The sequence below is a fragment of the Scardinius erythrophthalmus genome, assembly GCF_964197995.2.
Source record: "Scardinius erythrophthalmus genome assembly, chromosome: 4".
In the NCBI taxonomy this organism is placed as follows: Eukaryota; Metazoa; Chordata; class Actinopteri; order Cypriniformes; family Leuciscidae; genus Scardinius; species Scardinius erythrophthalmus.
Genome location: NC_138224.1, coordinates 16,833,564 through 16,858,474, shown reverse-complemented (window position 1 = coordinate 16,858,474; position 24,911 = coordinate 16,833,564). Strand labels below are relative to the sequence as shown.

The 24,911-nt window shown below is 39.2% G+C and overlaps 2 protein-coding genes across 3 annotated transcripts in view; one reads left to right on the top strand and one right to left on the bottom strand.

The window, feature by feature from the left end:
- guca1aa (guanylate cyclase activator 1Aa) overlaps positions 1-3,701 on the bottom strand; it is a 5,791-nt gene extending 2,090 nt beyond the window's left edge. Inside the window, exon 1 of the mRNA XM_081363052.1 lies at positions 2,590-3,701. Coding sequence (XP_081219178.1) covers positions 2,590-2,787 — 198 coding nt within the window. The 5' untranslated portion in view covers positions 2,788-3,701. The remainder of the gene's footprint in view (positions 1-2,589) is intronic.
- On the top strand, positions 612-24,911 carry golgb1 (golgin B1). Of its 2 annotated transcripts, XM_081363046.1 has the most exons (21): positions 612-674; positions 5,799-5,931; positions 6,876-6,958; positions 7,580-7,750; positions 7,846-7,968; positions 8,172-8,327; positions 8,404-8,523; positions 11,647-11,760; positions 12,122-13,502; positions 13,654-13,736; positions 14,342-14,411; positions 14,739-19,833; positions 19,941-20,364; positions 20,479-20,712; positions 20,867-21,694; positions 21,790-21,974; positions 22,117-22,270; positions 22,512-22,597; positions 23,238-23,309; positions 23,424-23,514; positions 23,669-24,911. In XM_081363046.1, the coding sequence occupies exons 2-21, from the start codon at positions 5,847-5,849 to the stop codon at positions 23,804-23,806; spliced, it is 9,693 nt and encodes a 3,230-aa protein (XP_081219172.1). In that variant the 5' UTR covers positions 612-674; positions 5,799-5,846; the 3' UTR covers positions 23,807-24,911. The 2 variants fall into 2 exon arrangements, with proteins under 2 accessions (XP_081219172.1, XP_081219173.1); XM_081363047.1 differs by lacking the exon at positions 612-674 and having other exon boundaries at positions 5,331-5,931; positions 6,871-6,958.

Here is a 24,911-nt window from a genome sequence, read left to right as displayed (position 1 = left end):
ACATCTTAAATATAGGCCTAAATATTTTTGAGTGCATGCTATGTTGTGAATGACGTAATACTCTTTAAATATACTGTGTATAATGTCTGATCTGGTTGGTTTGCTTCATGGCTTTATTCAAGGATTATGTTAAATAGCTATGCAAGAAATTGATCAAGTACATTCAGGCCTGGTTTCACAGACGGCTTAGATTAAGCCAGGATTAGGCCGTAGGTCAATTAGGATATTTAATTAGCTTTTATAAACGTGTCTTAGAAAAGAAAACATTACTGTTGTGCATCTTGAGACAAAACAATGGCATTGACATTTTTTAAGATATCTCAGATATGCATTTTAGTCTGAGACTATCTTAAGCCTTGTCTGTGAAACCGTGGGCTGTGAAGAGTAAAGACTTTTGAGATCAATCCACCAATCAGCATCCACATCTGGATCTATCCACGTTTTATAAAGTCAAATATAAAATGTTTATATTGGGTATGTGTTCCCACATGAATCTTTAATGAATCCTAAAGCAACTGGATGCCCTTTGTTCTCTTCTCTGCACATATTTAGATGATGGAGGTGATGAGGATCACGATTAGGATGATGAGGGTGCCCTCTGGAGGATTACTGCCAATTCCAAGGTCTGCGTCTGAGAGACGGACACAGCCACTTGTCGCAGACATAATCCTCAGGTCAACACACTTTCCTCAAAATGTCACCTCTCTTTGTGGCACAACTGTCTAGGGCAGTGTTAAGGAGAAGGTCAAGGGCAATGTAGGACTTGAGGTTTGTTCATGTCGAGATATTTTATTCTGCTTGTTGAATAGACATGCTTTAACTGACATTAGTAGTCTATAAAAGCCTGGAAGTTTAACAATTTTTTCAATAAGTTTCATTAGTTAACTTCTTTAGATAACATGAGCTAAGAATGAACTCTACTTCTACAACATTTATTAATCTTTATGTTAATTTTAACATTTACTAATACATTATTAAAATCTAATGTTGTATTTTGTTAACATTAGTTAATGCACTGTGAACTAACATGAACAATCAATGAACAACTTGGTTTTAATTAACTAACATTAACAAGTTCATGTCAGTTAATAGATTAACTAGTGATAACAAATGAGACCTTATTTTTAAGTGTTACCAAGTGTTTCTAATTTCCTAGATAACATTTCTGTAGTCTTTGATTTCTATTATAAAATAATTATCAGGATACTATAATGCAGGCACTCAATTATCTGCAATTTGTGTCACTTAATTATCAGAAATTGATAAATGAATTTTACAATCAAGTATGAAATGTGTAATCATGGATAATTGGATAAAAATAATTTCATATTTAAAAAATTTGAAATTCATTAAAATGATCATTATCGAACATAATAGCATACACTTTAATAGTTTATGATAGAGAATAAAGATAAAATTAAAGTTTTTTGGGGGTATTTTGTCATCACCAAGTGGGTGATTTAATTTTAATTTGTCTTTTGCTTGATCTATTATTGATTTCTCTTCGAGCGACAAGGGAGGCTCAATCGTACAGTGAAGGGCAGAGATTTAGCTTGATGCGTATTGACAAACTCATATTTAATGGCATACTCATTAAATTCCTATAATTAAGCTGTATCTTGGGAATCTTGTATAACATGCTCATATCAAAATAAAGCAATACTATCATGAGGCTTAAAACAGTTTTAATGCCAAAAATCCCATTGGGACCCAACAATGAAAACATGTTTTGACTTGGAGAAAACTAGTTGTTAACGGCACGTGAATGGGATCGGATTCTATAATACAATCTCAAATCCATATGTTAATCTCATAGATAAGCTCATTATTCATTGTATTAATATGAGTCACTGTACATAAAAGCTGACATGAGGTGCCAAATATAGCGCTATAAATATAGATCCAGACAACACAGTTTATGATCCGAGCTTTGCTCTGATCTGACTCAACAAATAGCTCACGTGTGCTGACTTTCTGGACAGTGATTGATTATTATATATATATATATATATATATATATATATATATATATATATATATATATATATATATATATATATATATATATATATAACACACACACACTACCGTTCAAAAGGTTTTTTATGTTTTTGAAAAGTCTCTTATACTCACCAAGGATACATTTATGTGGTAATAAAAATATAATTAACAGTAATATTGTGAAATATATTATTCTACATATATAAAAAGTTTTTTTTTTATGTTAATATGTTTTAAAATGTAGTATATTCCTGATGGCAAAGCTGAATTTTCAGCATCATTACTCCAGTCTTCAATATCACATGATCCGTCAGAAATCATAATATGCTGATTTGGTGCTCAAGAAACATTTTGCATTATTATCAATGTTGAAAACAGTTGTGCTGCTTAATATTTGTGTGGAAACCGAGCCTCAAGACCTGCATATATTATAGCCAACCTTTTAATAAAAACAGATACTTCAAATACTGCAGCTGTGCTGAAGCTGTCTTTGAAAGAACTATTGGCAGAAAGTTTTCAAAGGCATCCGTCGCCAATTTTACTATCCACTCTGTTACTTTATATCTTGTTTTCTTGTCTTTCACTCACCTTGTTCATGTCAAACGTGCGGAACATCTGCTCGATGTAGGCATTGGCCTCTGGATCCAGACCTCTGAGCCCGAAGAACTGTTTGAACTCATGCAGCGTGAGCTGACCAGATGGACACTCAGTCATGAACTTCTTATACCACAGATGCATTTCAACGGCCTGCAGGTCGTCCACGGTGCTGCCCGTTGAATTCCCCATCGCTAAACTGAGAATGGATTATTGTGGAGAGCTGGACTGAAGCTACTCTGCAGGATGCCCAACTGGTCTGCTGTGCAGGCGAGCGTTTCGCTTCTCACAGACACACGACACTGGGACCTAAGAAAGAGGTGGGCACCCTCAGGAGGCTTTTGTACCAGCCAGGGATCAGACACACCCCACCAACTCCGTCTTATTGATATTAACTTTGACTAATCCAGCTCACTGTGTATGTGAGGCTTAAGGATGACCATGGCTGGGATGACCATTGGTAATTGCATGTGAGATTGGGGACATGCTGACAAACGTTCCCATGTGACGGCCTGTGAACAGATGCAACTGCATCAGCATTTCTGGACTGAAAAGACAACTGACGTGAAAGTGTCTTATGCAAGTTGTTTCCAAATTTATTTCCAATGATATCGTCAAATGATGATATATTCATATAAATGCACATTAATAGCGATTTAACAATTTTGAGGCATCATACCTCCATGGTAACGAGCTTCAGTCGATTTTTTCATTTAATCATACATGACAAAGCCTTTACATTACATACTGGCATTCATAGTCTTGCTAAACATTCCAAAGAATACATTTGAGAACATTATAGTGCCAAAATAAAATATATAGAAATAGTATAATGCCAAAAATCAATGGAGCCTCCACATTCTTCACATTAAATACATTGTTCAGTTTGTTAGCATTTGATTGTGACATTAAACACACCATATCCATATTATATTGGTCAGTATATATTCAACAATAATATTAGTAGTTGATACCATTTAATAGTCTATAACAGGAATGAAATCTCAAGATATTAAGCCTATAAATACATTTAGAGATCCCAGAGATCCCAGTTTTTCTCTCTTCTCAAGCTCAAACTATGTAAAGCTTGCTAGATCTGTTCAATCTTTTATAAAAAAAAAAAAAAAAAAAAAAAAAGATTCATTACAGGGAAACTTTCACAGTCAATATTGGTATTTTGTGAGGTTAGTAGTATACGTAACATAATAATACGTAACGTAGTAGTAACTGATTACATGTGATATGGGTTACGTAATAAAAATAAAATAAAAAATGAAGTACTTGTAATTAGATTATATTACATTTTAAAATACTTGTAATCAGACTACAGTTTATTGATAACATGATTACATGTTATTCTCACAATGGCAGTAAATTATTCAATTAATTGATTCTACTTCTTTGTTATATTTTAAATTTTCCTGTCTATAAAAGTCTACTGCTTATATATTTTAAGAAGGTCTTCCAGGTTTATGGAATTGCACACGTAATGTTTAATGCACTGGAATATGAATGGAAGAATGGAATCTATTTTCTTTCTCTTTTTGAATCAATATGGTACAAGATTATCTATTCAAATCAATCATATAAACGAGTTAGGTCAAAAGTAATCTAAAAGTAATCAGAATACATTATCTAAAATAAGTAACCTAGATTACTTGTAATTTGGAATCATCCAAATAATTTGTAGTAATCTATCCATCTGAAGTTTGAAGTTTATCAAACTATGACAACCTCCGCTCGGGGTTAACTAAAATTGAAAATTATACATAGGCTATATAATCTAAAATATTAACAAAAACTATAATAGTATATCAATTATACTCGCTTCTGAGAACTCCTGAAATGTGAATGTAACCCATTAAAACATCATATTTTGGAGCTGAATAACTTATCCCACATGCTACAGTATCTGAGTTTTCTCTGCTACTGATGATACACTTCCACTTGTTTTAGGATTTACTATGATTATTTAAGATTATTCTTTTACGTAACATACACTTGCTCAAACCATATAATGTCCAATCGGACACATATGTGCTAATAGAAATGAATTCTCTCCCTCACTGCTAAACTCCATATAGAATGATTTATAAAGAACTTGTCAGGCAAAAACAACACTGTTTAGTAACTGAGGCAAAACAAGTTATGCTGTCTGAAATAGGGGTACAATAGGAGTCAATTTCTGTCCCCCAAGGTACAATCTACACTAACGTAGGGCTTATTATTAGACCTCAAGGTACATATATGTACCTTTTTGAGGGTCAAAAAGCATTAAAAGGTACATATATGTACCGTTTCTTTTAAAGGTTAGGTACAATATTGAGGGTACAGCCCCAGTGACAAGCCATTGTACCCCTAAAGGTACAATTATGTAATTTAGTGTAGGATGTACTTATCTAAATGTTTGCATTGTTTTTCCTTCCAGTAAAATACTGGTCTAGACTTGAAAAACAGGTGTTGAGTTCAGTCTTCAGTCTATCCGGTGTGGTTATAACACAGTGGTGGACTCTCCTTCAACCTCTCAACCTCTCTGCTTTGAGTGAGCCCTTTGAAATGAACAGAAACTTGAGACTTGAAACGTACAAGTCAGAGAGTAGTACAGAAACACAACAAACTTCTGCATGTACTGATGCAATGATATTGTTCTCCTTGGAGTCTATAACTCCATATACGATCCATGTAAAATCTGTTTCTTCATGAAGTATTTTTATGTCATGACATTGCTCTCCTTTGAGTTCATAACAATGTCCTTCATCAGTCCGACTCGGTGTCGCTGCTGGAGAGCATTTCTATGGACGTCCTACTACTGCGTCTTCTGGTCAACCAATGCAGGCTCCTATGAATGGATTCAAATACCCCTACTGTGCATCTGGCAATCATCGACGTCCACTTGATCACTTCCACAAAAAAGTTCACAGAACGAGATACAAAGCATACAAACACTGTGGCGTAGTGTGCCAACAGAAGGAGACTGCGTCCTAACTGTTTTCCGTAATTAATAATCATGTTAAGTTTTAAATCATGTCCTCCTATTCTGTTTTGAACCATTGTGTAACTCCAAAACTAAACTAATATTTGTAATTTGTTCCTATTATCTTTTGCAAACCATGCCTACTTTAATTGTGATTCTATGTTTTATATTTGTTGACGGTCCCTTGGCGTACAGTTATGCGGCTCACAGAGTGACTTGTTGTTTTCAGACACTCCCGTGCGTGGTCCAATCACAGCGCTGGGTTTCTGTTTCCGGCATGTTTGGTGATGTGGCTTTGGTGAATCCTGGAGACGAAATTGATCAAATAAACCACGCAGCTCTTCCCTGCGCCGATTACACAGGTTAGTTTCATGCTTAATAACATTAACAAGCTGCATCTAAACGTTTTCATCCGCTGACATGCATAAACACAAGTACATTTGTAAATATCGTTACAGTTGTTTACGAGTCATCAGCACGAGCTCACTTAAAGCTCGCGCTCATTACTGCCGCTCATTGGGCTTTGACAATGCCGTTTTATAACCATTATGAAACATAGAAGTCATACCTTTATGTGCCTCGAACATTTGTGCTGATATCAATCGGTTTTGAAACACAAGGAAGAAGAGTCGCTCAATAATCTTTGCTGTTGTGTAGACAAAATGAAAGCGACGCAGCCGCAGTCAGATAACATATATTTGATTCGGCGTTTTTCGGTTGTCTTCGTTTCTCTCCGCTATATGGCCCTGCCAAAGGTGGTTATTTATTACCAGGATAGATAGACACAATGTTGTTATTCCGTTCACGCCTCCTTTGGTTACTGTCAGTACAGCATGACACATTACGTAACCATTAAAGGATCCTGATTTGAGCTCATCAAGTGGATCTAGTTATTCATGATGTATTTTGAGTTATGCGTGTGATGTGCTTTTTTCAGTCTATGGATGTGCTCAGTCTGTGTCCAATCAAAATCTATGAGAAATACAACTTAACCTAAATATAGACTAACCAAACTGTAATATATTTACTTTGTTCACTATTATATGGATTTGATTTAGTAATGTGATGTGAAACTGTCATTACTAGGTGTTGGCTCACATGGGTTCTAAAGAGCAAAATGTCCCTTTAAATAAATTAATCAATAATTAATTGAAAGTCTATCTGTCCTTATCTGATTCTGGCTTTGTCACACTTGTATGCTAAACGTGCTAAAAACAGTTTCAGTAATTCACTCAGTAAAGAGCTTGATAGAAAATACTTGAGCTGTGAACTAACATTTCATTGCATATCTTTACATGCAGATCAGCCATGTTAAGCCGGCTGACCCAAGGGGTGTCCTCGGTCCTCCAGGAGCTCTCGGGTGAGGAACGCTCCGATGGAGACTTACAGGTGAGTACACAAAATCCTGTAGTGGTATGGACCACTAAGGATAAGACAAGCATAAGTGGATGAAAAAGAGCAGTGCTTATTTAAAGTCGGCATGAAATGGAAGTCGTGATAGTCTTTTCTTTCCTATTGTGGTGTACGCCTTCTTGAACAAGAAAAAATGTTAGTCGGGACTTTATTTTGTGGTTTGCTATTGCTGTGACTGGTTGTCCCACCCTCATGCCGATAAACACGTTATCAGAGAAGAGAAGTCGCTGCAAGAGAGAGGGGAAGCTATTTTGATTAAAGATTACGACGGCACATCTAAAAAAAATGATAATGAAGTGCATGGATAAATCATTTATAATAAATACTGTATTATTCCATAAAAAAAAGATGTCAGTTTTGATATCATGGTGACTTTAGGACAAGTTGTTATTAAAGTTGTGATGAAACATAAGTAGAGACAGACATTTGATTCTTCGCAAGGTTAAAATGAAAAATGAGACGCATACATGGATGAACTGTTCACAGTGAGATCTACAATATGCAATTTGTTGAAATAGGTCCGTTTCACACTGACTTTAATGTAATTACCCATCTAGAGAACCAGCTCTATACTTTGAATGTTGTCTTTTGGAGCAGGATGGGCTGGTGCCTCAGCCCCAGCCTGATTCTGAAGCATCCGTGGAGGGCCCGGGCCCCTCAGAAGAGGTCCTGGAGAGGTTGGCCCAGACAGAGCAGCTGGTGGTTCAGCTGAAGGAGCTGATTCGAGAGAAGGACAGTCTGCTCGCCAGCACTGAAAAACAGTTCAAGGTGTGGGCTTGCATAATGAGAAAGGAAAAAACAAGTGGCACTAGCTAGACCATGAATATCAACAGGTCTAAAGCTTTATTTTTGTCCTCATACAGGAGGAGAAAGAACAGGCAGAAGTCAAGTTTACTAAGCTTAAACTGCAAGCCAAAGCTAAGATGGCCTCCCTAAACAAACAGATCTCTGAGTTGAAAGGACAAGAAGCATTGAACAGCAGTCAGGTAAAGTTGATATATTTATATTATTTAATTACGACCAACTTTAATTATTATGAAAAACTTACATTATTTAAAATGACAATATATTCCAATATGATTATGATTGCGGTGCTTACTATTGTTCATCTTAATACAGTCAGTGTTTGCCAAATTCATTAGTTTTTCCTGCAGCATTATGATGATAATTATTATTTTTTTTTTTTCAGAATTCAGAGAGCTCTTTCCAAATGGCTCCAGGAGTGGAGGAGGAACTCCAGCAGCTGAAAGAAAAGCTCAGCCAGGCGGAGACATCCAACAAGATCCTCCAACAGCAGCTCTGGGAGGCTGAACAGCGTGTGAGAGAGGAGGGTCATGCAGAGCAGGTGTGTTTCACCCAAAACTATTCCTTTAAGCACCATATGTCTTTAAGCTGAGGTACTTATTTTGTTTGTTGTCCAGGTGCGAATCCTGCAGGCTGTGGTGAAAGAAAAAGATGTTCGATTTCAAGATCAAATTCTTAAACATGAGCAAGAACTCCTCAGTCTCACGCAGACCTCAAATGACCCAGATTTACAGCAGGTATTTCTCATGATTTGGCACTTTCCATAAATAAGGTCCCCTTTCATATTCCATTTTCTTTGATATTTCTTTTTCTTAGTTTCTACACAGATTATAGTGTTGAGTGCATTCGTCAAGCTCAACCATGCCAAAGTTATGATAATAGGAAATAAAAGTTTATCAGTAACTACAAACCAATATTAGGTCCCAAACCAGCTTGCTCCTACTGAGGTATAGCTTAAAGGTAGGGTAGGCAATTTGTTTTATAAACACTTTTTGTTATACTGGTTGATACTCTCTTCACTAGTGATGGGTCGTTCGCGCTCTTGTAGGTGAACGACGGGAGCCGGCTCGCATATCTGAAGAGCCGACTCTATTTTAAAAAAATATCCTATAGAAATTAAATCATCATGTAGGCTAATAATGAAATAATGAATGATTTTAATTGCATTTTAAATAATTGACTAATTCAAAAACCAACAAAAACATAATTATATAGGCCTAAAGGCGCACACACATTTGACTGTCTGATCAGCCTCACATTCTGTTCCTGTCAATCATACACGCGATGTCAACCAATTAAACTGCATGAGGGAGGGCCGAGCTACCTCACACACACACACACACACACACACACACACACACACACACACACACACACACACACACACACTAGAGATGCGGATAAACCGTGGATCGGGCGGATGACGTGACAAAAAATAATATTTTAATTAAATTCGGGCGGGTGGCGGTTGAACCAATCAAATGAAAAAAGTTTGCCACTAAGCAAACCTGCAAGCTATGCCCATCTGTCTACTATTGGAGGAGGCCTAAACATCTCTTAGATGAGACCGCCTGGGTTATTTTTTTATTTTGTTTCGATATTAATTATATTTTAAAACAGCCAATCGTAGCCTACTACCTCTGTGGAATATGCATTTAAAAGAGAGTTATGGTCTGATGTGACTCAGAAATGACATCGGGCAATTGCAGCGCAAGATGTTCAGAAGAACGCAAGAGCTAAACTTCTACAAGCTCAATAATATACACATTAAAAAGTAAAAAAAGAAGGTAAGAAAAATAGTAAGTCATAACTTTGCCCAATAATAAGATGTGCAAGGCAAGCACATCTTATTATTAGTTTTTGGCTAGTTTTTGGGTTGTTATGGACAATTAAAAATTTGAATATTCACGTTGCACAGTCGTGCGGTGGACTTTCAGCGAGTTAAAACATAGATTTTTTAAAGAGCCGTTTGTGAGTCAAAAAGAGCCGGCTCTTTTCAGTGAGCCGAGTCAAACGAGCCGGCTCACGAAAAAGAGCCGGAATGCCCATCACTACTCTTCACAACCAATCACAAATATTAAAACATGTACATGTATCTTCTGTGGAAGCCTCAGGACCAAAAAATGTTCGTCCAATCATTGCATTCGGTCCGAATCCAATGATATGATGTCCTACCTGCCTGTCAACATGTATGTATTTCCATGCCTCCGTCTTCACACCTTGCTCACACAGACATCACATGTCATCAGTGCGTTGTAGACACAGTTATGAGGTAATTTAACACGGTCTCTTGTCTTGTGACGCTTTGCAAAGTCTGCTGTGTGCATTCATTTGTTGTGAAGGAGCCAAATCTTTAGAGAGCGCTCTGAAGGTAGGGTGGGATCTCATGCTTTCAAATTTAGCTTGTTATTGCTAGCCTCTCCCTACCTTTAATTTTGGATACATTTACAAGCCTGTTACCCATTTTGGTTGATTAATTTATTGCTTAATTTTATACATTTCTAATTCTATTTTAATATTTCATGAAAATAATGCTGTCACTCTATTTATAGTGTTATAATCTTCATTCAGACATGTCCCATGTTTTGGTTACAGGGTTTTAAAAATAGCAAGAAACATAGAAAATGAATAGAACAATAAAGATTATATATATTAATGTGGTTATTATAATATTTGCTGTGAAGTTGGTGATCTAAAGGTTAAGTTCTTCCTTTCACTCACTTATTTAAATGTTTTTATTTTTTGTTTTAAATAGGTTTTTAGGGAGTCTATTTAGAGAAGTGTATGATAAAGCATTTAACGTCATCTTTAGTGCTTGTCAAAAGTTTGTTGTTTATTTGATCAGTAGATTATCAGTGTATATATATATAGACACTGATTTTATATATACACACACACACACACACACACACACACACACACACACACACATACATATACATACAGTGCTATGCATAAGTTTAGACACCCATGCTAAAGTTGACTAAAAAGAGGAATAAAAAATCATCTTTTGGAAACTGAACTTAATGCCTTAATTAAATTTTTTTGGAAAAATCCAACCTTTAAGGACACCAATTTTCTTTGTGAATGAATAATGTATCGTAAATAAATGTTCTTCCTTAAAATACAGGATGCATAAGTTTGGACACCCCTATGTTAAATTCCCATAGAGGCAGGCAGATTTTTATTTTTAAAGGCCAGTTACTTCATGGATCCAGGATACTATTCATCCTGATAAAGTTCCCTTGGCCTTTGGAATTAAAATAGCCCCACATCATCACATAGCCTTCACCATACCTAGAGATTGGCATGGTTTTATTTCAGTTAGCCTAATAGCTGGTTTGATTTGCATTGAGAGATGATCTTATGGAAAGTACTCCATGCCAATTTAAAAATGTAATTCAATATCAAAAGGATTAACAATGCAGATTTATTTTTTACTGTGTATATATATATAATAGATATATATGAGAGAGAGAAAGATGGAAAAGAGCAGCAATGTAAGGACATCATTGTCTTGCTGTTTTCATATTTTTTAGCTTTTTTTGTTTTGTTTTGGGATAGCCTGAGGTGTTTTTAACCATATTTGTGTGTTATTTTAAAGCATGAAATCATAGCTCATCATGTTACCATGGCAATTTTGATCTAAGCTGTCTAGTTTCACATTCTGTGAGCAGCATCCAACTCTTGGCATGTTAGGTTTTGTACACGTTTTTGGACAGGAATTAAGAAAGCAAGCTTGGATTAAGACTGATCTTTTAAATAATGGTTCATTTCCGATAAATCAAACCCTGCAGCAAGTATCCATACCTCTTTATCTTGTTCTGTGTTGGGCTTTAATCCTGTTTATTGTTTTACAGGCTCTTCGTGCATCACAGCAGCGCATAGAGGAGTTAGAGGAGTCTTTGCGTTCTCGTTCAGAAGTCCTAGAAATGTTGCAGCAGGAACTCAACAGTGCAGACCAGCAGAAACAGGTCAGCTTAATGCATATATTTTACACCTTGCCCTGTAAATTTGACTGTCATTACAGAAAACGAAATATGTTACAAATCATCAGTCAAACAAGAGATATTTGCCCATAACAACACACAGCTATGTGGTGATTTTGAACCAGTTAGATTTCACTGCTGGAAACCCCAGCTGTGTGATCAAAAATAGAATCCAAGTAACAGAATTTCTTGTTTCATGCTGTGGTCTCAGCTGGTTAGGCTAAAATCTCTGATTTAAAGCAGCAGTTCATTCAAAACTATTCTAGGAGTATTTCCTTTCACATTTTGTATTATTTGTTAACCCTTAAGCAAGATTATAGACATGATGAATGTTTAATTTCTACAGATTCTGACTACTCAGTTCAGGCAGATGGAGCTGGAGTTGGCAGAAGCCCAGAGACTGAGAGAAGAGGAGAGGCTGCAGTGGACCATGCGAGCTGAGGAAGAACTCCAAGCTCTTAGAGCCAGACTAGAGGCTTCAGAGAGTGAGAGAGACCAGACCATCAATTCTCTCAATGATGAATTACAGAAAAAGATAACAGAGATGGATGAAATGAGAGCAAAACTTGAATCTGAAGAAAGAGAGAAAGAAGAAACGCTGGAGAAATTGAAAGAAAAAGAAACTGACTTTGAGGCAGAACTGGCCAAAATGAAAGTATGTCTAGAAGCCAGATTGGAGACATCAGAGAGTGAGAGAGAGCACAGCATCAGTGCACTCAACGTCAACGTTACCCATCTCAACGCTGAATTACTGAAAATGACCGCAGAGTTGGATGAAATGAGAACAAAACTTGAATCTGAGCAAAGTGAAAAGGAAGAAATGCTGGAGAAATTGAAAGAGAGAGAAACTAGCTTTGAGGCAGAGCTGGCCAACATGAAAGTATCTCTAGAAGCTAGATTAGAAACACAAGAAAGTGAAAGAGACCAGATCATTAGTGCTCTCAACACCGAATTACTGAAAAAGACAGCGGATGTGGATGAAATGAGAGCAAAGCTTGAATTTAAAGAAAGAGAGAATGACCAAATGCTGGAGAAATTTAAAGAGAGAGAGACTAGCTTTGAGGCAGAGCTGGCCAACATGAAAGTATCTCTAGAAGCCAGATTAGAAACAACAGAAAGTGAAAAAGAGCAGAACATCATCGCTCTCAATGCTGAATTAATGAAAAAGACCACAGAATTGGATGAACTGAGGGAAAAACTTTCAGCTGAAGAGAGAGAACGACTGGAGACATTGCAAGAGAGACAGACAAGCTTTGAGACAGAGCTGGCCAACTTGCAAGCATGTCTGGAAGTCACAGAGAAACAGAAAGAGGAAATGACAAAGAAGCTGGAGTTGGAGCTTGCAAGTCGCATGGAAGAGCTTCATCATCTTCAGGAGAAGCTTGAAGAAGTAGAAAGAGCAAGGGAAGAAGAATCTAAGAGTGAAAGAGATAACTTAGCACAGATGCAAAATGAGCTTGAGTCATTGAGAGAGACTCTGGACGCCAGTAAAGAGGAACATAAAGCAGGACTTCAAACCAAGGATGCATTGGAGAAACTTTGGAGAGGAATTCGATCTTTGACTACTTCTGGGGAGGCAGAGGTGGAACTATCCATTCCTACGGACTCTGCACATTTCTTAGAGGTGTTACCTGCTCTAGAGGCACGGCTGAGCAACTTTACAGATGAACAGCAGGAGAGTCAAGCACGCATGTCTCAGATCACACTTACTCTACAATCTCTGCAAGGTAAACAGCCCAGGAGAACAAAGTTCAAAGCAGCCTGTGGTTTGAGTAAACTGTCCTTGGAAGCATTTTATCAACCAAACGAACAATATAGGGCATGTTGTTTGTACTATGATCAAAAAGTAATTATGTCTTAATGCACCTGATGCTCTAGGTCAACTTGATAAAAGCAAAGCTGAAGGAGAGGAAGCAGTTGCTAGGATACAGGAACTGGAGCAACAACTTCTCACTGTTCAGGTGGGTGGATTGCAAAAATACGTTGAAGCTTTTTAAACATTCAGTTTTTCAAAATAAGTGTTCAAATAAATACCTGGGGTTCTTGGTATTAAATCTGTCATGCATAATTTAAGCTATGGACATGAATGATACTTCAAATCATACAGATTGTTGTACAGTTGAGCTATTTTTCTATTACTTTTCATAATCATCGGACTTAAAATTTGCAACCAAAAACAAGCATAAAATGTTATTAATGCAGTGGAGATGCTCCATAGAATAAGATGCACTTGTCTAGGGCAATGTGTCTGCTATAGCAAACTCATTTGGATGTATATAGCACAATCTGTGTCTGGTGCAACAGACACAAGGTGACATTAATGCCTAGACGGTTTGTCTCACAGATTATCAGGCCAGAGATATTATAATCCTCCCGACTTCCATCATCTATTCCTATTTCTGTCCCGACATAAAAGGGCATAGTTATGAAGTATTAATAAAGGTATGGTCTGTTATGGTGTTCAAATAACTGCAGTTACTGTGGGAATTCAGCAGACCAGTGCACTCTCAATAAGCATGCATTAGTGTGAGCAGACTGTTGTAACATTAAGGCTTGTCTTTCCTAGGTTACTGGTGAGTCATTAGGTGGTCATGTGACTGACCTGCCTGTGAAGGATTTGGATAGGACACACCAGGGTAAGTTTAATATTTGCCCTTGTGTAGCTGAATGTACTTTAAACTGCAGTGATTATTTTAGTAACAGCAATCCAATTTTCTTCCATAATTGTCTTGCTTTCTAGTAGAGAACATTGTGGTTTCTAAACTAAAAATGTTTGCAGTGTTTGTAATGTTTTGATATTAGTTAGGACAACCAGAAAGACAGGTTTCCTCAGTCAAAACACAAAACATAAACAGGAAGTTAAGAATTTATACTTGAACAGTATGCATTTTAACCATGATACATTTTGCATGCTCAAGTTATTTGATGATTTTCACTTGATTGTCTCATGATTTCTGCTTCAGATAACAGTGGAGATGGACATAGTTCAGAAAATAAAGTCCAGACTGATCGTATACTGTTTCTGGAGCAGGCGCTTTCAGATAGAGAAAGAGAACTTTTCGCTCTCAGAGAAAAACTGTCACTCACCACAAGCCAAACTCTGAATCTCCCAGAGCAGGAAAGTGCAGACAGTGTAAGCAGAGGAGACATCGCTGAGTTGCATGACAGCTCTACAGCTCTATCTAAGGTTCTTGAAGGCTCACAAGAGGAAGAGACAACACTTGTAGCAGTAGACACCTCTGCTCTGTCTGTCTCTGCTGACAATGAGAGTAGCCCTGAGCTTATAGCACCTCAACCTGATTCTCCTGGAGAATCAAAGGGTACTTCCTCGGATGAGATGGTGACAAGCAGTGATTCAGAGGTGGCTCATAGTAGCTGGACTCTTCTGGAAGCAGTCAACCAAGATGGGACTCAAGAGTGGTCGCCCCAAGTTCAGGACTTTGCGACACTACGCTTATCCACACAATCTTGGGAAGAGACCTGTGATGAGCAGGTCGTATCAACAAGCTGCATAGTTGATATTGAATCAGCACCTTTAGTTATCCATGAAACTGTACAGGTACGTCTTGGCCAACAGGAGGGAAGTCTGCTAAATACAGATTCAAGCACTGGTCAGGCTTTTGCACAGGTATTAGCCGAAGAGATTCAGAAAAGATACAGTGAACTTCTGGGACAGCTTCAGCAGTTTAAAGACTCATCCTTACAATCACAGGAGAAAGTCTTCCAGCTGGAGGAAGCTTTGAAGTCACTCACAGTTTCCAAAAATGAGGCTGAGTCCAGGGCAAACATCTACGAGAAAGAGCTGATTGAAGCTAAGGCATTGATTGAGCAAGAAAAATTAGATGGGCAAAGTATTGCTAATCAGTTTGAGAACTTGAAGGAAGAGTTTTGCTCTAAAGATGATGAGCTGCAAGTTTTACAGGCAGCCCTTGATGAATCCCAACGAAGACTTGTTGAACAAGAAGGTCAAGCTAGAATGCTGGCTGCTCAACTGGAGGACAGAGAATTTGCTTCCTCCGAACTTGAACAGAAGCTCTTGGATATAGAGGGCAGGTTAGTGCAGGTCTCTCAGGAAGCTGACATGGCAAAAGCTGCTCTCATTGACAGGAAGGCTGATCTGGAAGACCTACAAAAGTGTATTTCACAGAAAGACCAGGAGATGATGGAAATCAATGATAGCATGACTGGCAAACTACTCCAGGCTGGAGAGGAAAAATTTTTAATGACCAGTGAAGTCAAAAAGCTAAAAGAGCAAATTTATGAACTTGAAAGTGTCAGGGATAACCAGCAGAAAATCCTAGAGGATAAAACGGCAGAAAGTCAGGAACTTGTTGCTTTACGAAATGAGAAAGAGGACTTGGTTACTCAAATGGCTGCAATGAAGAAAGATGGAGAACAGGTCAAGAGAAAGCTGCAGGCAGCTCTGATACAGCGGAAAGAATTGCTGAAAAAAGTTGCAGACTTCGAGAAGGGGGCTGAGAACAGGGAAGAAAAGAAAAGGGATGACAATGAGGGAATAACTCTTCAGTTTAAAAGTGAAATTAAGGAAAAAGAGCTAGAAATACAGAGACTTGGTGCTTTGTTGCAAGAAACCAGAGATGTCTTAATTTTGAAAGATGAGACCTTAACAAGTTTGGAACAAAAAATCTGTAAACAAGATCAAGCATTGACTGAGTCGCATGCAGAAATACAACATTTGACACAGGAGTATGTACAAATGAATGAACAACAAATGTCACAGGCAGCTGACGACAAAAACAGACTTCTTTCGCAGATAGCGTCCATGGAATCTGACATTGAAACATTGCATAAAAAGCTTCAGGAAGCTACTGATGCTCATGAGGACACTGTTGTGAAAGCTCAAGAGAAAGATCGTCATCATCTTGAGCAGATGAAACAGCAGAAAGAAGAATGCAGTGAGCTTCTTGAACGCCTCCAAACCGAAGAGGGAGAGAAAACTGGGTTGTTGAATCGTATTATGGAGCTAGAGGGTCTGCTAGAATCAAATAATTCTGCAGATAAAGTGGTGAGTGGGAATGTGGATGGTAATGTTGAGTCTACTCCACAGAATCTAGAGAAACCAGAGACAAACGATTGGGTTCAGGAGGACTGGGTGGATTTTGCTTCAGCTGAGACTGAGACACAACATCATAACAAACTTGGTGAGCAATCTCAGCAGCCCATGATCAAAGATAATGAGGACATTATAAATGCTCTCCAAGAGGAATTAAGAGTTGAGCAGGCTGCACGTGTGGAATTAGAGGTACGTCTACAAGAGAGCCAATCCTCTCAATCACTAACTGATAGCAAATTCAAAGAACTTTCCCAAGAACTTGAAGACTTGAGAGAACAGGAGAGGCAGATTGATGCTCTCACCAAGGAAATAGAGGCTCTTAGGGAGAAATGTCAGAGAGCCGAAGCGCATGCAGATAATTTGAAAGCGGTGGTGGATGAGGCTAGGGAAGCAGCTAAAAGAAGCACCTCAGAAGCTGAGTCCTTAATCAAAGCACTTCAGTCAGAAGTGGAAGAATTTAAACACTTTCTTAAAAACAAGAATGATGAGATTGCTGATTTAAGCCAACAGTTTAGTGAACAAAGTTCACTTCTACTTAAGATGCAGGAAACAGTACTGGCGAAAGATCAGCAGATTGTTTCATTACAAGAAGAGTTTAAAGCTGAGCAAGATAGGGTTAAAAAACTGGAAGCTGAAATGCCACAACGTGAGGAAGAAGATAAGGATAATAGTGCCAAACTCCAACAGCTTCAACGTAAACTTCAGGCTGCTCTTGTATCACGCAAGGAGGCAATCAAAGAGAGACAGGCGTTGAAGGAGGAAAAGGCTGATGCCGAGAAGATTAGATTAGAGCTACAACAGAAGCTGGAGTTAATAGAGGTGGAGCTGAACAAGTCAAGAGAAGAAAGGAAGAAGTTAATTGAGGAGGTGGATCGAACTTTGTTGGAAAACCAGAGTCTGAGTGCGTCCTGTGAGAGCCTTAAACTTGCTATGGAGGGTGTTTTGAATGAGAAGGATGCATACAAACGACAAGCTGAGAGTGCCAAAGAGGAATCCGAACAAGTGTGCAGGCAGCTGGAAGAAAAGGTGCAAAGCATGAAAGAAGAGTATGAATCTCTACTCAAGTCATATGAAAATGTGAGTGATGAAGCTGAACGAGTGAGACGAGTGCTTGAAGCTGCTCGACAGGAGAGGCAGGAGTTAGCAGCCAAATCACGAGCCCATGAGGTAGCCAGACAAGAGGCGGAGAGGTTAGCTGAGGAAGCTATGAAGGAGGTGGATGTTGTGAAAGAAAAAATGAGAAAATTTGCCAAGGTCAAACATCAAAAGATTATGGATCTAGAGGAGGAGAATGAAAGGCTTAGGGAGCAGGAAGAGAAGAAATTGGTCACACATACAGAAACTGCGCTGAAACAAGAGCTTGAGAGAGTCAAACAAGAGTTTGAGACCTTGAAAACAAATTATAATATTGCTATGGATGATAAAAACTCTTTGGAGCATGAAGCTGAGGAATTGAGACAGCGTTTGGCTGAGGAAATTGACACAAAGGGCAGTGAAACCCTGGACACATGCTCCATGGAGACTTTTAAGGAGGTTAAAGTCGTCTCACAGCAGAGAAGTCCTGATTTAATTGAAATCCAAGAGTACCAGAATGAAAGCATTTCCCTTGAGGCTGATCTCACTAAGCCAGTGGAATCCATTAATACTTCACTTGAACAAGAAGTCACAAAATTGCAAGCAAAGATGAATGCTCAAACAGAGGAGAGGCTCAAGGAGCTGGAGACCTCTCTCGAAACGGCAGAGAGTAAGATAAGGGATCTTGAAGCTGCTCTTAAGGATCACATGGAATCCAGAAACAAGCAAGAATCCATGCTTAATGCAGAGCTGGATTCCCTCAACCAGCAGCTTCAGGAGACTTTAGAAAGAGAGAGCCTCCTCAATGTAGAGAGCTCTAAGAAAGAGACCCAACTACAAGAACTCCGCACTAGCCTAGAGGCTGAAAGAGATGACTTAGAGGAGCGATTGATGAACCAGCTGGCTCAGCTCAATGGCAGCATTGCAGGCTACCAGCAAGAGGCATCTGACAGTCGTGATCGCCTTACGGACATGCAGAGGGAATTGGAGAAACTGGAGAGAGAGCGGGCTGAGCTGGAAGCTGAGGTGGCAAGTGAGAGGGGCCGGGCAGCCAGGATGGAGGAGGACATGAGGCAGGCCCAACGAGAAAGAGCAGAGGCAGAGTCTGAGGCAGGCAAACAAAGAGAGCTGGAGCAAAAGTTGAAATCTGCACAGAGGTTTAAAGAAGGTAGTCAAAGCAGAACACGTCAGCTTGAGGAATTGCTGAGGGAAAAGCAACTTGAAGTCCGTCAGCTACAGAAAGACTGCATTGAATACCAGGAAAGAATAAGTGAACTGGGTAAAGAAGTTAAGTCAGTGCTGTTGGGTAGAGATGAACTGAGTGCAGAACTTGAGGCAGTGCGCTTGGAAATTGCAAAGAACTTGCAAGACAGAACAAGTATTGCATCTGAACTTTCAACATGTAAAGTGAAGCTGGACATGGCACTGGAAGAAGCAAAGCAGGCCCAAGCAGACAAGCTAGCTGCAGAACAAATGGTACAATGCAAAGAGGTCGAGTTGAAGGCAGATGCAGAGCGTACCCTGGATGAAGTCAGGTATCGCCTTGGAGCCGAGCTTAAACAGATGGAATTAAGACTAGAAAAATCTTACAGGGAGCGGGAGAGGGAGGAAGAGGCAACCTTGGAGGCAAGGAGTATTGCTGAGGCCACAGACAAGCATGCCCAGGAAATGCAAGCCCGTCTGGATAAAGCACTGGCTCGGTTGGCAGCCTTTTCGCGCTCCATGTCGTCCCTGCAGGATGATCGTGATCGAGTGCTGGATGAGGCCAAGCAATGGGAGAGCCGTTTTCATAGCGAACTACAGGAAAAGGAAGCTGATGTTCGGGAGGCTGAGACTCGTGCTAAAGAACTAGCGGAGCAACTCCAGAAGGAGACCACCCTAAAAGAGGAGCTCCAGAGTTTATTGGAAAGGTTTGTATTGTTTTTTGCTATTTTAAATCAGGTTCTGTTAACATCTGGTAATTATACTTTTATTGTTACAGTAAATTTTAAATAATAAATAAAATGTATGTCTGCAGAATGCAAAAGGCAGAAGAGAACCTACAACTAGAGCTGTCTGAGGTGGAAAAGAAACATAATGAAAGCCTTGCAGCTCTTGAGAAAGAAAGAGTAGATCTGCAGCAGAAGCTCACTCTGGTAGAGACCAACCTGACCCAAACTCGCTCACAACTGACTACCCTGGAGACAGAGGCAGAGGGTCTACGGCACCGCACCAAAACCCTAGAAGAAGCAGTGTATAAGCTTCAGGGTGATGCTAATGAAGCACGTGCAGTGATCAAGGAAAGGGAGACAGAGGAAAGGAGACTATACTTGAGGCTTGAGCAACTGGAGACAGACCTGGGATCTTCAAAGAACCTTACTGAAACTCTTCGGGCTTCATTAGATGAGAAGGAGAAGAGGGAAATGGAGCTCCTTGGTGAGAAGGAGCAAGCTGTGACACAGGTACTTTTACTGAATAATACCATAGTTTCTGAAATGAATCCATGCATATTCATTCATCTCATTATTAGTAATTTAATGCTATATAATAATACAGTAGGCTTTCTTTTCTTTTAGGCTGTAGAGGAAGCTAGAAAGGATGCAGATGGAAGGGCTGAGATGGCAGAAAAAGAGCTGGAGGAGAGGAGAGAAGAGCTGCGTGGTTTAGAAGAGAGGCTCCGTAAGGCTGTGGAGGATACCTTCCAGAGCAGAGCGCAACTGGAGTCCTTCACCAAGGCTATGGGCTCCCTGCAGGATGACAGAGACCGAGTACTCAGCCAATACAAGCAGCTAGAGGAAAGACACCTCCAGGTAATGCCTGGAGTAATTTAATAATATTAAATTAATAATTTAATCTGAATAATTCAATTAGATTTTGAAAAAAAAAATCGCATGGCCTCATTTGCATAATTAATACAGAGAATCTTTTAAAATTCGGACATTTTAAAATCTCATGTTCTCTCAGGTAATGATGGAGAAGGACAGCCTTATCCAGGAGGCTGCAGGTGAAAACAATGGATTAAAGGAGGAGCTTCGAGCCTTTTTGTCACAGCGGGATGACCTCAATGCTGAGAATGCCAAGCTGGCTGCCCAGCTTCATGGTTACCGAAATGACCTGAACCAGGTTCTTGCTATGAAGGACTCCCAGCACAAGCAGATTCTTGCTGCCCAAGTAGAGCGCATCAGTTTACTGGAGAGAGAGAAAGAAGGTCTTGAGAGCCATATTCGGGCTCTTGAAAAAGATGTTGCGCAAGGGAAGGTACTTCCATTGGTGCAGGAGAACTTAATCCAGGCCAGCGAAGGAAATGTTCGAGTCGATAGGCAAGATGCACCCGGGGCCGAGGTAGAGAAGCTCAGGGAACAGCTCAAAGCTGCTAGAAAACGTATCACCACCTTGGAGGAAACCTTGGAATCGGAGAAGGAGACCCAGGCACTCCACGGCAAAGAGTTGAAGGAGCTGCGGTGGGAAGGCGGCGTTCTGCGAACCGAAACTGAAACGGCAGAGGAGAGGGTGGCAGAGTTGGCACGAGACTTGTTGATGATGGAGCAACAGCTTCTGGAGGAGAGGGAAGCAGCCTGTCAGCTTCGAGCTCAGAACCAGTCTTTTGGTCAAGCCATGACCTCTCTGCAGGTCTCAAGAGATCAAGCTGTCAGTGAGGCCAAAGAGCTGCGTCTCCGTTTAGATGACATAAACCGGACGGTTCACCCAGCTTCTCCCCCGAGTGGCTCCAAAGGAGAAGTGTGGAGCCTAAAAAATGCTCTAGCAGCACTGCAAAATGACAGGGAAAGAATGGTATGTAATGGATTACCTAATAATTTAATGGAAATATCAAAATATTGCATAATAATGTTTGCAACCTATTAATTGCATCCCTCATGGTTCCTCAGTTGGAACAGCTGCAGTTGCAGCGGTCTGAATTGGATCGACTTGGATCTGGTGAACTATCCAGGCTCACTCAGGCTTTAGAGGAAGAGAGAAGAAAGGCAGAGGAGCGAGAGGAAAAAATCATGGCAGAGCTGAGGGATAGAGATGCCAAGATGGACAGAGACAAGCAAGAACTGGAAATGCTCAGGTAAGATTGATCGGTTTAACTCATGACATGCCCTCTGCCATTCCAGAAAAGTTTGCATTCTTTGACCAGAATTTCTGTCCCTCCAAAAGTGAAAAATACTGTTTCTCTTACAATTTCTTTATTTTTTTGTTTACATGTGTAGGTTTGAGATGACGGACTGGCAGGGCCAGGCCGAGCTCTTGAAGCAGCAGACCCTGGCCACCCTCTCAGACAGGGACCAACAGGTTCGCCAGCTTAATGCCATGCTGGAGGAAGCACGTGCATCAAAAGTACGGCATGAGCACACACAAAGACAGGTAAAAACCTACAGTCTCCTTTTCAAGAAAGATATTGGAAGCAGCCTAGAAATGTTCTATTTTCAGTCAATCCATCTACCTCTTGTAGCTAGAGACATTTATAAATTCTAGTCTCTTCATTGTACTGTTGTCTCAGACTTTTGAAGACCCACTTTATATTTAAGTATAGATCTTTGAAGTCCTTGATCTGTTTAATTTTCTTTAGTGTGATGCATCCAATGTTGATTTCTTTGTCCTTTAGGGAAGCCTTGCAGTAGACGCTGCACCTGGTGGTCCTCTAGAGCACAACGAGGGATATAAAGCGGAGTTCATTGAACTACAGAGAAGGTACTGCTGCCAAGTTTAGTCCTCTCGTTAATTATCCTGATCTACAGTTGCATTTTGTCAATCTCTTTAGCACCGGTGCCACAAACTGCATTGATAGCAGTTGTAGATAATACTTGTGAAAGCATGTGATATGTAATATGTTTATCTTTTCAAACAGTCATTTTTTCTCTCTCTGTTTGAGGTTTTTTTTTCTATTGGTCTTTTTTTTTTTTAATCAGTGGCTATTCTTTGTAGTGTTTTGAATATATTAACGATTTACAGTAGGTCAAAAGTAATCTAAAAGTAATCCAAAAGTAGTCAGATTATATTACTTAAAACGTTTAATGTAATGGATTACGCTACTAAATACATTTTTTTCTCATGCAATTTGGAATAAATATAGTACTACAATTTGTAAGTAATCTACCCAGTACTGTGTTTACCACACTTTGCTGCTCTCAAATACATGGTGACCAAATATCAACAGTAAATTACCTGAGATATGACTTCTAGACTATTTGATTAGGTTATTAAACTATAAATCATAGGTTACATGGGTTTCTCGTGACTCTTTCAATGACTTTCCATGTGTTAACTTTAATTTCGCCTCTTACCAGTGCTGCATAGTAACTCTTTAATTATATGTGTGTGTTTCTGTCAGGCTGGATGAGGAGTCAGAACAGAGACTCAGAGTAGAGGAGGAGCTCATCGCTGCACAGGATCGCCTCAAACGGTTTGACCCATATCTCAGATCAAGATCAACTCTCACTGTCCCTGACTCTGGGCGTTATTTATTAATGAAATAATTTGGAAACTAACCTATGTCAATTTCCTTCATCATTTACAGCTATACACAGGGGGAGTGGCAGACAGCGTCCGAAGCCATGACGTCAGAGACAGCTGTGCTTATTGAACCGCCAGAGGGTGCTGTTACACGGGTAAACACAAAACCTCAATGCAGTTCCACACCATTTGGTATAAACATGCCATGCATATATAAATGTGTGTGTGTGTGTGTGTGTGTGTGTGTGTGTGTGTATACATGTGTATATATATACTGGATATATTTGATGTATATTTTCTTTATCTCAGACTCGTAGTGGTGGACCTGGGCTGCTGCGGATGCTGCGAGTCGCCTTCTGCTCTCGTCAGCGCACCCCTCTGCTGGTGTCACTCTACCTGCTGACTGTTCACGTACTGTTGCTGCTATGCATGGGAGGATATCTGTGAGAGAGACTCATCAGGCTTTACTGAGTGAAAGACAGTTACATATTCATTCACTTATACTAAACAAAACAAATGGACAGGATTAGCTAATTTACATTTGTCGGTGAACATTTTTCCTTGCTTTTTTTTAACCAAAGTTACATCTGATTCTGTTTGTTTTGTTCTCTATTTTTATCGGAGTGCTCTGACAAAAATAATTTCCACCCAGTTTTAATGGGACTTGTCCAGATCAGTAACACTAGAGCACTACCTGCACTTCCTCAAGAACATTGTTTTACCCTTTAAGAACGCCCTCATTAATGAAAAAAAAAAAATGTTTATGCAAAATGTAGATGACGTTGACTTGGTATAGTGTCAGTTTTTTTTTTCTTTCTTTTCTGTCAAACAGGGTTTCACATTGTCTGGGATATTGCATAAAGGTAGACATAAAAAGACTTATTTTAACCACATTCCAACTTCCTATAATTAGTTAATTATCTCTTTATTTCCGCAAGTCAGTGCATTGAAATGAAATGTAATGTAACGGCAAAGCTGATACAGTTACTGTACGTGTCTACTAGAAACGTCCTAGTTTGCTGACGTTCTCTTTTATGGCAGATAAGTTTGACAGCTTTGTGCAATACTGTAATTTATGTTTTTTTGTTGTTTTTTCTTGGTTTTGTTGTTGTTTATTTTCTTTAACACACTACACATAATGGTCTTTACACCTGGACTACTAGTGCTTTTATTCACCCATAAAGGTATAAGTGAAATACTTTAATCTTGGATTATTTTTGTACCAATTTCTTTAGATGTTTTGGTTCTGTTTCAGTTCGAGTCAGCTTCATCAAGCTTCAGGTCATTCATGTTCCGCTTATTCTGGTTTTCTGAGCCAGAGCCAGGCTTCCTATTCTCACTATTCTACTGTCACTCAGATCTGTTTGGGCTGTATAGGGCTGGATTAGATTATGGTTAAAATGTTGTCATTTATAGTGAGATTTTAAGCACAGCCCAATGAGTGTTTAATCTGTAAAATCTCTGTAAATTATCCTTTCTCTCTCCCTCCTGCTACCCTGTTGTAGGGGCTATTTTTTGGAAATAAAGTCTATTTATGTGAAGACAAACACAT

Coding starts and splice junctions, on each gene's coding strand:
- golgb1 (XM_081363046.1), top strand. CDS start 5,847: ATGTTTGGTGATGTGGCTTTGGTGAATCCTGGAGACGAAATTGATCAA. Junction 7,969..8,171: donor AAGCATTGAACAGCAGTCAG/GTAAAGTTGATA, acceptor TTTTTTTTTCAG/AATTCAGAGAGCTCTTTCCA. Junction 23,515..23,668: donor CAGAGGGTGCTGTTACACGG/GTAAACACAAAA, acceptor TCTTTATCTCAG/ACTCGTAGTGGTGGACCTGG.